The 12,693-nt window shown below is 38.9% G+C and overlaps 1 protein-coding gene across 2 annotated transcripts in view; it reads left to right on the top strand.

The window, feature by feature from the left end:
- The window catches only part of mib1 (MIB E3 ubiquitin protein ligase 1), a 176,387-nt gene that overhangs the window by 67,167 nt on the left and 96,527 nt on the right, over positions 1 to 12,693 (top strand). For both annotated transcript variants that reach the window (XM_072252839.1, XM_072252829.1), the window contains exons 11-12: positions 7,293 to 7,490; positions 8,379 to 8,530. In XM_072252839.1, the coding sequence (XP_072108940.1) occupies positions 7,293 to 7,490; positions 8,379 to 8,530 (350 nt within the window). The remainder of the gene's footprint in view (positions 1 to 7,292; positions 7,491 to 8,378; positions 8,531 to 12,693) is intronic.

Genomic DNA, 12,693 nt, shown 5'->3' with positions numbered 1-12,693 from the left:
CCTGATGAATGACAGTAGAATCTGCAGAGATCTATGTGAATCAGGCAAATGGTAAAATGTCTCCTCAGCCAAAGAAAAGAAGCTCTTACTGAGGAAACAAATCCTAAACCAGAAAATGTAATTTAAATTTAACATTAAATCGTACTATGAAAATAAAGTTGTGACATTTATGGTGGTGCTGGACCAGCTGGAATTATATGGGAGAAATAAAATGTTAAAATAAAAAAGACATTTTAATTTTTATTTAAAATCTGAGGAAGGGGATTCCATGTTAATAGATGTTTATTACCAGTAGTAACTAAAGAAACACTTATGGACCCTAACCTTTCTTGAAATGTTTCACAGGTATCTAGATGGTAAATACAGCACTGTCATATATTGCAGTCCCAAGCCTTCCAGTGCTGAGTCTGTCATCAAAGTATCAGTGTAGCGAAGTTTTGTGAAGAAGGAAGGTAAACCAGACAACAAATAACTGCACATTGAAAAATAGCAGAAAATAATGCTCCAGTGCACTTCATAATATTGTTGAACACTGGTAGCCTCACATTTATTCTTAATGTAAACTCCAGACCAATGTCTTTTGGAAAACAAAAGTTTGCAAGATTGAAGACTAAGCCCAAGGATCCAATAATTGACATCTCAGAGTTTCTAAGGAGGTTAATAGATATTGTGAAAGCTCTGGATATCATCTAACAAAATTCAATAGGTTCCAGAATTATTCCTCTGAATTAGGAGATGGTTAATGTGATCCCACTAATAAAAAAGGGAGAGGAAGAAAATCTTACCTGTTAGCTTAACATCACTAGGAGGGGAAAATAGATGAGGGGCACCTATTTTGCAGTTTATTTCTTATTTATTCATTCATTGAAAGTTAGTCATGGAATCATTAGCAAAGAGTAGAAGAAAAAACTGTTCTCTGATTAGCGAGTAGTGACTAGTGGGCACGTACTTGGGGCCTCAGCTATTAATAAGAAATCTCAACGATTTGGCTAAGATGGACTAAACAGCAACCTAGATTGTTTGTTGTTAGAAAGTGTAGAAGGTTGCAGGTTACAACAGGACGTTGATAGGATGTGGATCTGGGTGGAGAAGTGGCAGATGGCGTTCAGTCTGGAGAAGTGTGAAGTGGTACTCTTTGGAAGGTAAAGGCAGGATTCTTAGTAGCGTGATGGAACAGAGAGATCTTGGGGTTCTTATCCATAGATCCCTCAAGGTTACAGCACAAGTTGATAGAGTGCTTAAGAAGGCTTGTACTGAGTTGGGGGTTGATTTCATGAGTGATGAGGTAACGTTGCAGCTCTAAAACTCTGGTTAGACTTGGAGTGTTGTGCTCAGTTTTGATTGCCTCATTACAGGAAGGATGTGAAAGTTTTTGAGAGGTTGCAGAGATTTACCAGAATGTTACATGGATTAGAGAGCACGTCTTGTGAGTTAAGTTGGTGTGATCTAGGGCTTTTCTCTGTGGAACAAAAGAGTATGTGAGGTGACTTATTATTTAGGATGATGTTTTGGGGCATTTGGAGGCAAGTGATAAAATAGTCCAAAGTCAGTATGGTTTCATTTAGGGGAAATCTTGTCTGACAAATCTGTTGCAAGTCATTGAGGAAATAACAGGCAGGATAGACAAAGGAGAGTCATTGGATGTTGTTTACTTAGATTTTTCAGAAGACCTTTCACAAGGTGCTGTGTATGAGGCTGCTATACAAGAGCCCATGATATTTCAGGTGCCAGCATGATAGTGTCGCTTTACAGCGCCAGTGACCCGGATTGATTTCCCACTACTGTCTCCACAGAGTTTGTATGTTCTCCCTGTGACCATGCAGCTCTCCTCCAGGTGCTCTGATTTCCTCCCACGGTCCAAAAATGTACTAGTTAGTGGATTAATTGGTGATTGTAAATTGTCCTGATGTTAAATAGGTGGGTTGTTGGGCAGTGCGGCTTGTTGGGCCGGAGGGCCTGTTCTGCACTTGTATCTCCAAATAAAGATTGGCTGACTGGCAGGAGGCAAAGAGTGAGAATAAAGGGGGCCTCTTCTGGTTGACTGCCAGTGACTAGTGGTGTTCTGCAGGGATCTGTGTTGGGACCGCTTCTTTTTATGTTATATGTCAATGATGTGGGTGACAGAATTGATGGCTTTATGGTTAGGTTTGGAGACGATACAAAAATAGGTGAGGGGGCAGGTAGTGGTGAGGAAGTAGGGAGTCTGCAGGAGGACTTAGACAGATTGGGAGAATGAGCAAAGTAGTGGCAGATGGAATAGTGAATGGAACAGTGCAGGGAAGTGCCTGGTCATACACTTTGGTGGAAGAAATAAAAGTGTAGATTATTTTCTAAATGGGAAGGAAATTAAAAATTCAGAGGTGCAAAAGCACTTGGAAAGTTCCTTAAAGGTTAACATGCAGGTTGAGTTGGTGGTAAGGAAGGCAAATGCAATGTTTTCATGCATTTCAAGAAGACTGAAATATAAAAGTGAGGGTGTAATGCTGATGCTTTATGAGGCATTAGTTAGATTGCACTTGGAATATTGTGAAGAGTTTTGGGCTCCTTATCTAAGAAAGGATGTGCTGGCATTGGAGAGGGTCCAGAGGAGATTCATGAGAATGATTCCAGGGATGAAAGAGTTAACAATGAGGAGTGTTTGATGGCTCAGGTCCTGTACTTGTTGGAGTTGAGAATAATGAGGTGAGATTTAATTGAAACCGATCAAATATTGAAAGGCTGAGATAGAGTGGATGTGGAGAGGATGTTTTCTTTAGTGGGGGAGTCTATTTGCCAAGTCATTGTGTGTATTTAAAGTAAGGTTGATAGGTTCTGGGTTAGTCAAGGTGTCAAAAGATATGGGGACAAGGCAGGCGAATGAGATTGAGAGGGAAAATAAATCAGCCATGTTGGAGTGATGGTACAGACCTGATGAGCCAAATGGCCTAATTCTGCTCCTATGTCTTACGGTTTTGTGATGTTAAGATGATAAGAAGAATAGATTGAATGGTTAGCTAGTGCCTTTCTCCCAGGGTGGCAATGCCTAATATGAGGGGGCTTAATTTTAAGGTGATTGGAGGAAAGTATAGGGTGGATGTCAGAAGTAAAGTGGTAACTTTTACACAGAGTGGTAACTTCATGGACCATACTGCCTGGTTTGGTGGTAGAACCATATACATTAGGGTCATTTAAGAGACCCTTAGATTGGCACATGGATGAAAGAAAAATGGAGGGCTATGTGGAAGAGTTAGATTCTTCTCTTAGGTTAAATGGATAGTACTGTGCTGTAATGTCATATATCCTATAGATTTCTGTATATTGAGAACTGAGTAACAATGCAGAAAATAGGCATGAAGTTTGAAGAACCCAGGTATGGGGTGAAAGGGCCAGATAGTTCCTTTCTGCTCCCATTTCTCAGAAAAAATTGATGAGTATCAATAAGTTAGGAAACAGTGCAGGTCTGTAACTCCAATCTTGTAATTGTGCCAAGGTTTGTGGCAACCTGTGAATAAATGTATATAATTTTTAAGAATCATGAGTTTTTTGACAGATCATTGATGTACTTAAATGCAAATAAGTCTGGATCAGTTTGGACTGCCAAAATGTCGATGAATTTTTAAATGGTGAACTGAGAGAAAGTGTGATTGGGTGAAGTTACTATTATGTGATGGTTAATTACTAAAAAAAAAAAGGCGATTGGGTATTAGCCTTTTTATCTGGAGACTTGAAAGATTAACAGGAGCTTTTCCAATAAAGTGATAATTGGATCACAGCAAGAATTGTTCACCATTCTGGCACCTCAGCCGGAAGAAATCCATCTGAGATTTACCAGAATTTTGCCAGCTTCAGTTAGGATGAGAGAAGACATAAATTAGGTTTGTGTTCCTTTGAATCTGAAGTGATGGTATACACTTTTGGAAAAAATTAATTATGGTTTGGATAAAAGCTTTCTTGTGTTCCTGAGGCTGTACAGAACAAGGGCATAGAAGCTTAAAAACAATGTTTGGAGAGAAGTTAAGACAATTTTTTATGCAAAGAATATTTACAAAGCATTTGTTTTAAATGCTACATCAGTGTATTGCAAATTTCAAATTGATTTCATTTGATTGCTAATGCAGCATCAAGAAAATATGTGAAATCTCAAAAAGATCCTTCAGTGAGAGCGATATGTGTGGTACCCCACCAGTGGCAAGAGATACTGCTGAAATACACCAAAGATGAAGTTTGTGCATGAAATGCACTGACCTTGGATAGTGCTACTTGACCAAAGATGATAGTTATTGAACCCAAACAAGAGATAATCTGCAGATGCCGGAAATCCAAACAACACACATAAAATGCTGGCGGATCTCAGCAGGCCAGGCAGCGTCTATGGGGGAAAGATGTATAATTGACATTTTGGGCCAAGACCCTTTGGCAGGAGTCAGATGGCTAGAGCCCAGTGGACAAGTGGCTTTCTTGGGGAAGCCATATATGACATTCCTATTGGTCTGAATGCTAGAGGCAGAGACAATGGTGAACAGGCATTAAGGACACAGATGTTTGGGAGAGCAGTAATGGAGATTGTAGTTTTAACATATCCAGTGTACATGACCACACGGTACAGTGATGTTTCTGATTAGTCAAAAGTACAATAACTATTGTATACAGTCAGTAAGCATTTTAATTGGCAATTTTGAAGTAATTATGCAGAAATCCAATAGACATTTTATCCTCATGAAAAACACACGATAGGAAGCCATTTGGCCCATTGAGTGTGTACTTCATACAATACTTATAAAAAGTATTCACAGCCCCTTGGAAGTTTCAATATTTTATTGTTTTACAACATTGAATCACAGTGGATTTAATTCAGCTTTTTTGACACTGATCAACAGAAAAAGACTTTGCTGTCAATGTGAAAACATATCTCTACAAATATGAAACATAAAATAATTAACTGCTTAAGTATTCACTCCCTTTGATATGACATACCAGATCATCAGTGGTGTAGCCAATTGGTTTTAGAAGCCACATAATTAATTAAATGGAGATCGGTGTGCGTTTCAATTGAATGTGGTAGAAATACACCCGTCTCTGGGAGGTCCAGTTGCTGGTGAGTCAGTATCCTGGCAAAAACTAGACCTTGAAGACAAAAGAACATCCAGGCAACTTCACGAAAAGGTTGTTGAAAAAACACAAGTCAGGAGATGAGTACAAGAAAATTTCCAAGTCACTGTATATCACTTGGAGTACAGATAAGTCAATTATCAAGCAATGGAAATAATATGGTACAGCTTTAAATTTGCTTAGAGGAGGCCGTCCTCAAAAACGGAGTGACCATGCAAGAAGGGCACTAGTGAGGGAGGCCACCAAGAGACCTATGACAACTCTGGAGGAGTGGCTGAGATAGGCATAGAACAACTGTTGCCCAGATGCTTCACCATTTCCAGCTTTATGGGAGAGTGGCAAAGTGAAAGCTACTATTGGGGGAAAAAATACTCACATGGAATCTTGGCTAGAGTTTGCCAGAAGGCCTTTGAATTCAGCTGGAAGAAGTTTCTTATGGTCTGATGAAACCAAAATTGAGCTTTTTGGTCATCAGACTAAATGATCATCAAAAACCCACCATACCTACCACGAAGCATGGTGGTAGCTGCATCATGCTGTGGGGATACTTCACTGCAGCAGGCCCTGGAAAGCTTGTGAAGGAGAAGGGTAAAATGAATACTGCAAAATATGGGGAAATCCTGAAGGAAAACCTAATGCTGTCTGCAAGAGAACTGTGACTTGGAAGGAGATTTATTTTCCAGCAAGACAATGACCTCAAGCATAAAGCTAAAGGTACACAGGAGTGGCTTAAAAACAACAAAGTTAATGTCTTGGAGTGGCCAAGTCAGAGTCCAGACCTCAATCCAATTGACAATTTGTGGCTGGACTTGAAAAGGGCTGTTCACTCACTTTCCCCATGCAATCTGACAGAGATTGAGCAGTTTTGTAAAGAAAAATGGGGGGGAAATTGCAGTGTCCAGATGTGCAATGCTGATAGAGACCTATCTACACAGACTCAAGGCTGTAATTGCTGCCAAAGGTGCATCTACTAAATACTGACTTGAAGGGGGTGAGTAATTATGCAATCAATTATTTTGTGTTTAAAAGTTGTAATAAATTTCTACCAATTTGTAGAAATTTGTTTTCACTTTGACACGAGTCTTTCCCTGTTCATCAATGTCAAAAAAGCCAAATTAAATGCACTGTGATTCAATTTTGTAAAACAATAATATGTGAAAACTTCCAAATGGAATGAACGCTTTTTATAGGCACTGATTTTGAATCTGAACCCCAAAGCTTTGTATTTTAACCTATCTGCTCATGAAGACAATGACATGTCTTTATGCCTTGTATTCAGTGGTATGTATCTATTCTTACCAGATTTAATCCCTAATGGTATAATTTATGAAGCAAAATTTTTTTTCATTTTATTGGTCCAAACTGGTCAGTATATTTCTTGCCATCAATGTTCCACTTAATATTATTCTCTAAATTATTCTGTGTAAGCCATGTTTCTTCCGTAGTTAGCTAAATTTAATCAATATTTTTTCCCTTTGTATCATTTGTTTTTTTTTTCCCTTTCCAATCAATAAAGCTAACAAGAAAATTGGTCCTTTTTTCGGTGTTTCTACTAACACACAGAGAAACGAGAACACCTGAGAGAAATGCGTGCAGTTGCAGGGATTGCTGCATTATAGTGATTCAGAAGTTTCTTGAAGGTATCACACAAACTTCTCCTTTTACTGCTGGCCAAATTTTATCAACATTCTGCCTCATGGAAATGGTAATGTGCGTCACTAATTACCCAATTATTTCCATATACATTTGAGCTTGCATATTTTCTTCTTTTAATTTAAGTTATTAGTTAATCTTTAAAAGGATTCACTATACTCCCGTATGCTTATCTCATTGGCTCAATCCATAAGTAGGTCAAATAAAAAATATATACAGGGTAATAAACTTGTAGTTTAATTAATTTTCCTTTCTTTGAAAGAAGGCATTGATAGAATAAACTAAGTAGGGTGTATTGCAGAGATCCAGATCTATTTTAGTTTGACCTTTAAACTCCATTGAGAGCATCTATTCAGAACAGTCATGAATTTTTAATTTTGCTTTAGTCGCAAATGACTAAGTGTCACCTGTTGGAAATGTTGGAGGAATACTCAACAAATGGACAGAATGTACAGCAATTGAAGAAGTATTAATTGCAGTGTTTTAAAGGGCCTTTTGGCAGTACAGTAAAGAGTTTCTTTGCATGGTTTATTGTGTTTTTTTAATTAAAGGATAAAGATGGAGACAGAGCCGTTCACCATGCATCATTTGGTGATGAAGGAGCAGTTATTGATGTTTTACATAGAGGAGGAGCAGATCTCAATGCTCGGAATAAGCGGAGACAGACTCCGTTGCACATTGCTGTAAATAAAGGTCATTTGCAAGTTGTTAAAACTTTGCTGGATCTTGGATGTCACCCAAGCCTTCAGGTAAGAAATTCACTCCTAAGTGTTCAAATAGAAGTTTAAAAATTTATGATGTACCATTTCATTTCACCTCTTGGTATTTATGGTGGAGCTGTTACAATTAGTCAATAATACTAAAACTAATATTGATTTTAAAAAAATATATAAAAGTTTAAGTAGATTTAAAAACATTCATTATCATTATTTATAACTGCTGATCAAAAATAGTATTGATTGACTATGGCCAGAAATGTTATCCACAGAGAAATTAAAAATGAAGTTCTTTATAAACATTTGTTTAATCCTTATATGGGACTTCAATTTATTCCATCATTTTATATAGAAGCAAATTGTAGGTATATTAAGTTCGATTTTACACATTGTCTACACTTGCATTAGTTTTAACTTCATTTTACACTTAAGCAGTCTCTGAATATAAATGAAAATTGCATGGCTGCATTGGAAGTTTATTTTACATTTTTAAATTGTAGTAAATGCTTTCATGATACCTCTGGAAAAGATTCTATAATTCTCTAATTTGACAATTTATTGAGAATTAGGTGATCGTAAAAAACTTAGTTTATATTTGGGGAATTTTGTGAACAAATTGCTTTTGAATATATTAACTTCTGAGACATTATTCAGCAAAATGCCGTTAAAAGTAAAGAGATGTCACTTAATAAATTTTCGATAGTTCTATGTTCTTGGACATTATAAACTACATTGAAAAGCATATATTTTTGTTATTTGTTTTTATGAGGGAAAAACGGTCTATATTTTTAGCACTTAAGTATTCTTTGAAGATAATATCTTTACAGAGATGTACTTGTACTGTTTCTATGACCTTGTTTCTGCTTTGCCTCCAAAGCACCTGTAAATACTGAATACAAAACTCTCTTAATATTTCTACAGGACTCTGAAGGTGACACACCTCTTCATGATGCAATAAGCAAAAAAAGGGACGATATGCTCTCGGTGTTGCTTGAATCAGGAGCAGATGTAACGATCACTAACAACAATGGTTTCAATGCTCTTCATCATGCTGCTCTGCGAGGAAATCCTAGGTATGGTTCAAATATTATTTAAATTCCTGGAAAAATGCTATATAATTTGCTTGATATAATTTTCCAATGTTCTTTGTTACTTACTATGTTGGGAGTGTGCTTTACTGGAATACTTTGAAGTCACTCCCATGTTATGAAAAGCTTTTATAAAACAGCCATATTTATCTGCTCTGCTTGTAAATTTTTTTAAGCAAATGATGTACCATGATTTATTTGTCACATAGTTTTATGCGTGGTATCACCCAGTTCAGTGGTCCCCAACCACCAGGCCGCGGACCGGTACCGGGCCGCAAGGAAACGGTATGATTTGGCGATATGAGTCAGCTGCACCTTTCCTCATTCCCTGTCATGCCCACTGTTGAACTTGAACGCGCGCGAGGTCATCAATGACCCAAGACGCAAATGACCTAAGACATGCAAAGGAATGGGTCCGTGACCCATCTGTGAATGTCCCCGGTGAATCATCCACATCAGCGCGGGAAGAAGATCAACTCCTCGAGCTTGCAAATGATGGTGGGCTGAAAAGTATGTTTGACATAACATCTCTGCCGGTATTCTGGATCAAACTCAAGGCTGAATATCCTGAGATAGCCACGAAAGCACTGAAAACGTTGCTTCCATTTCCAACATATCGCTGCGAAGCGGAGTTTTCTGCAATGAACGCAACGAAAACTAAATTGCGGAATAGACTGGACATAGGAACCCCCTTTGAGTACACTGTCTCCCATCACCCCTCGATGGGACCGTCTTGTTGCAGGAAGACAAGCCCAGGGCTCCCACTGATTCAGTGATATTGGTGTGTTGTAATGATTTTATATGTTCATACGAGGAAAATATGCGCTGTGTGTTTAACATCCAAACGTTACTTAAAATGTTATGATGCTATTGACTTATAAGTGACTTATAATTCAGTGGTCCCCAGCCTCTGGGCCGCGAAGAATGCAGCAGTAGCCAGAATGCACCCAACACACCTTTAAGAAGAAAGCTGAAATAAACAAGCTAATTAATTAGGTGCCGCCGACATTTACGTGCTGGGCAGCACCTAAGCAATTAGCTTGTTTATTTCGGCTTTTTTCTGAAAGATGTGCTGGGTTTGTTCCGGCCACCACTGTACCGCTGCATTCTTTGCGGCAATGTATCGGTCCGCAGCCCGGAGGTTTGGGACCACTGTTATAATTGACTTATCACTATATTCATGCGAGGAAAATATGTGCTGTGTGTTTAATATTAAATTCATTAGATAAACCCCTTTAGAAACGAAATTGAGTGATTAGGCACTTATAAGTGACTTATCACCTATATTCCGGTCATGATTAACACCCCCCCCCCCCATGGTCGGCCGGTCCGCAAGAATATTTTCAATATTAAACCGGTCCGCAGTGCATAAAAGGTTGGGGACCTCTGACCCAGTTTGTTAATGATGACAAAATCTGGTGGGAATTAGAATGTGCATGTACTGAATTTACAGTATCTGTAGAACTTGTTTCTGAAGCTCCACCTCAGCTAAAAAAGTTGGTGGATTGTGACTACAACTTTTAATTAATTAAATTTGTAATGCCCATACTTTTTTTTAATCTCTTATAATCTGCTCTTTTCTCGTAGTTGGGCAGCTCATTGCCTATTTTAAATGACTTCGTAAATTCTTCAAATTCTTGCCACCATTACTGATTCATGATTGTATTAGAAGCAAATGTTAAATGATGTGCCTTAATTTTTTTCTCCACCTACTTTTGTAGGTGGATAAGATCATTTGAGACATTAACGTATCTTGCACTTGTGAATGAGAGAACAATAGAATTATTCTGTATTAATTTTTGTTGCGCTATTTAGAACTAGTAGGATATGGGAAGAAATAGCTGTGGCAAAACAAAACCTGAAGTTTGTGAACAATAATATAGGCAGAAACGAGAAACAAAACTCGTGTATCAACTCTATGTATTGTCATTGAGTTACACTAGTTGTAAATTGTGGATTGTAAACCATTGGTAAAAGATGGCTCTATATCTCCTTTCTGTCAAAGTGGAATCCATTGGATGAATATAGAAGGTCAATCTGAAAGCTTTCAACCATTTTCAACCGGAATTGCAAAATGGATTCTAATTCATTTGTATCATCTCTGAAACCACTGTTCAAACAATTTGTTTTTGGCCTACACAGTATAAGAAAATTGGCTGGATGTGCAGGATTTTAAAAAGTTTATTTAGAGATGCTGTGCAGAATAGGCCCTAACGGCCTTTTGAGCCGCACTGCCCAGCAACCCCCGACAACTGTGATTTAACCCTAACCTAATCACGGGACAATTTACAATAACTATTTAGCCTGGTACGTCTTTGGAATGTGAGAGAAAACCGGAGGACCTGCAGAAAACCCACGCATTCTACGTGGAGGATATACAGAGACTCCTTACAGAGGATGCCTGGATTGAACTCTGAACTCCACCCCGAGCTATAATAGCGTCACGCTAACTGCTACGCTACCGTGGCACCTGCTGCCTGTCTACCCTGGGATGCCATCCAGGTGTCCTGAAGTACTAAAGACTTGCACTCCAGAATCTAGCTAGAAACTGTTACAGTACACTACAGTACTGGTATTTAACAGACAATGTGGAAAATTGCCTAGGCAAGTTCTGTTCAGAAATAAGAGGACAAATCCAATTTGTCCAATTAGTACTCTTCTCATTCTCATCTTAGACAGTGATTTTTGGATTAGGTTTGCTGACTTCCACTGTAGGTCTATTGGTTTTGAGGGGACAATAGATAGTGTTGACTTGTAGATTTTGCTACAGAAAATGCTTTGTAGGTCAAGTGGGTGGATGATTAGGGAGGTGGTATATTACTTTTGCCTTCTATGCTGATCTTCTGTATGGTCTTTATGCATGGAACTTAGAAACATAGAAAACCTACAGCACAATACAGGCCCTTCAGCCCACAAAGCTGTGCCAAACATGTCCTTACCTTAGAAATTATGATGATTGTGAAGACACGTAGTCCTCTTTTATTGTCATTTAGTAATGCATGCATTAAGAAATGATACATTATTTCCTCTGGTGTGATATCACAAAACACAGGACAAACCAAGACTGAAAAAACTGACAAAACCACATAATTATAACATATAGTTACAAAACAGTGCAACAATATCATAACTTGATGAAGAAGTCCGTGAGCACAGTAAAGTTCAAAGTTTCTCAAATGTCCCACATCTCACGCAGGCGGGAGAAGGAAGAAAAACTCTCCCTGCCATGCCGACCACAATCCGACTCTGAGTCATCCGAAAACTTCGAGCTCTGATCAGCTGTCCGACACAGAGTACTGAGCGCCATCCCCGTCCGAACGATTCAACCTTCTTCTCGGTCACCAAAAGCAGGCAAGGCCGGGGATTTTGAGGCTTACCCTCTGAAAGATTCACGAGCACACAGTTACGACAGCAGCGAACGGGCGTTTCAGAAATTTCTCCAGATGTTCCTCTGTGCTTTCACGGCCATTCTCCATCAAATCAGAATGGTCCACGGCCCCTATTTAACAAATACGATATTATTTTCACTGGAGAGCTGCGCACGTGTGGCGCGCTGCCATCTTCTCCTCCCGCCGATAGGGAGACTGAATTACCTAGAATTACCCATGGCCCTCTATTTTTCTAAGCTCTATGTACCTATCCAGGAGTCTCTTAAAAGACCCTGTTGTATCCACCTCCACCACTGTCGTCGGTAGCCCATTCCATGCACTCACCACGCTCTGGATTTAAAAAAAAACTTGCCCCTGACATCTCCTCTGTACCTACTTCCAAGGACCTTAAAACTGTGCCCTCTCATGCTAGCCCTGGGAAAAAGCCTCTGACTATCCACATGATCAGTGCCTCTTATCATCTTATACACCTCTATCAGGTCACCTCTCATCCTCCATTGCTCCAAGGAGAAAAGGCTGAGTTCACACAACCAATTATCATCAGGCATGCTCCCCAACCCAGGCAACATCCTTGTAAATCTCCTGTGCACCCTTTCTATGGTTTCTACATCCTTCCTGTAGTGAGGAAGGATGAACTTGGTTCATGATATCACTTTAAATGTTCCTTCTCTTTGTTTAGTCACGACCTGGGTGTTTCCAGGGGTTGTAGCAATTCTTTCATGGATGTTTTTAAAGGATTTTTAATTCTTTTACTCTCCC

This window comes from Mobula birostris, chromosome 1 (genome assembly GCF_030028105.1).
Source record: "Mobula birostris isolate sMobBir1 chromosome 1, sMobBir1.hap1, whole genome shotgun sequence".
In the NCBI taxonomy this organism is placed as follows: domain Eukaryota; kingdom Metazoa; phylum Chordata; class Chondrichthyes; order Myliobatiformes; family Myliobatidae; genus Mobula; species Mobula birostris.
The sequence above is the reverse complement of the archived record's forward strand: the minus strand, read 5'-3'. Positions and strand labels throughout refer to the sequence as shown.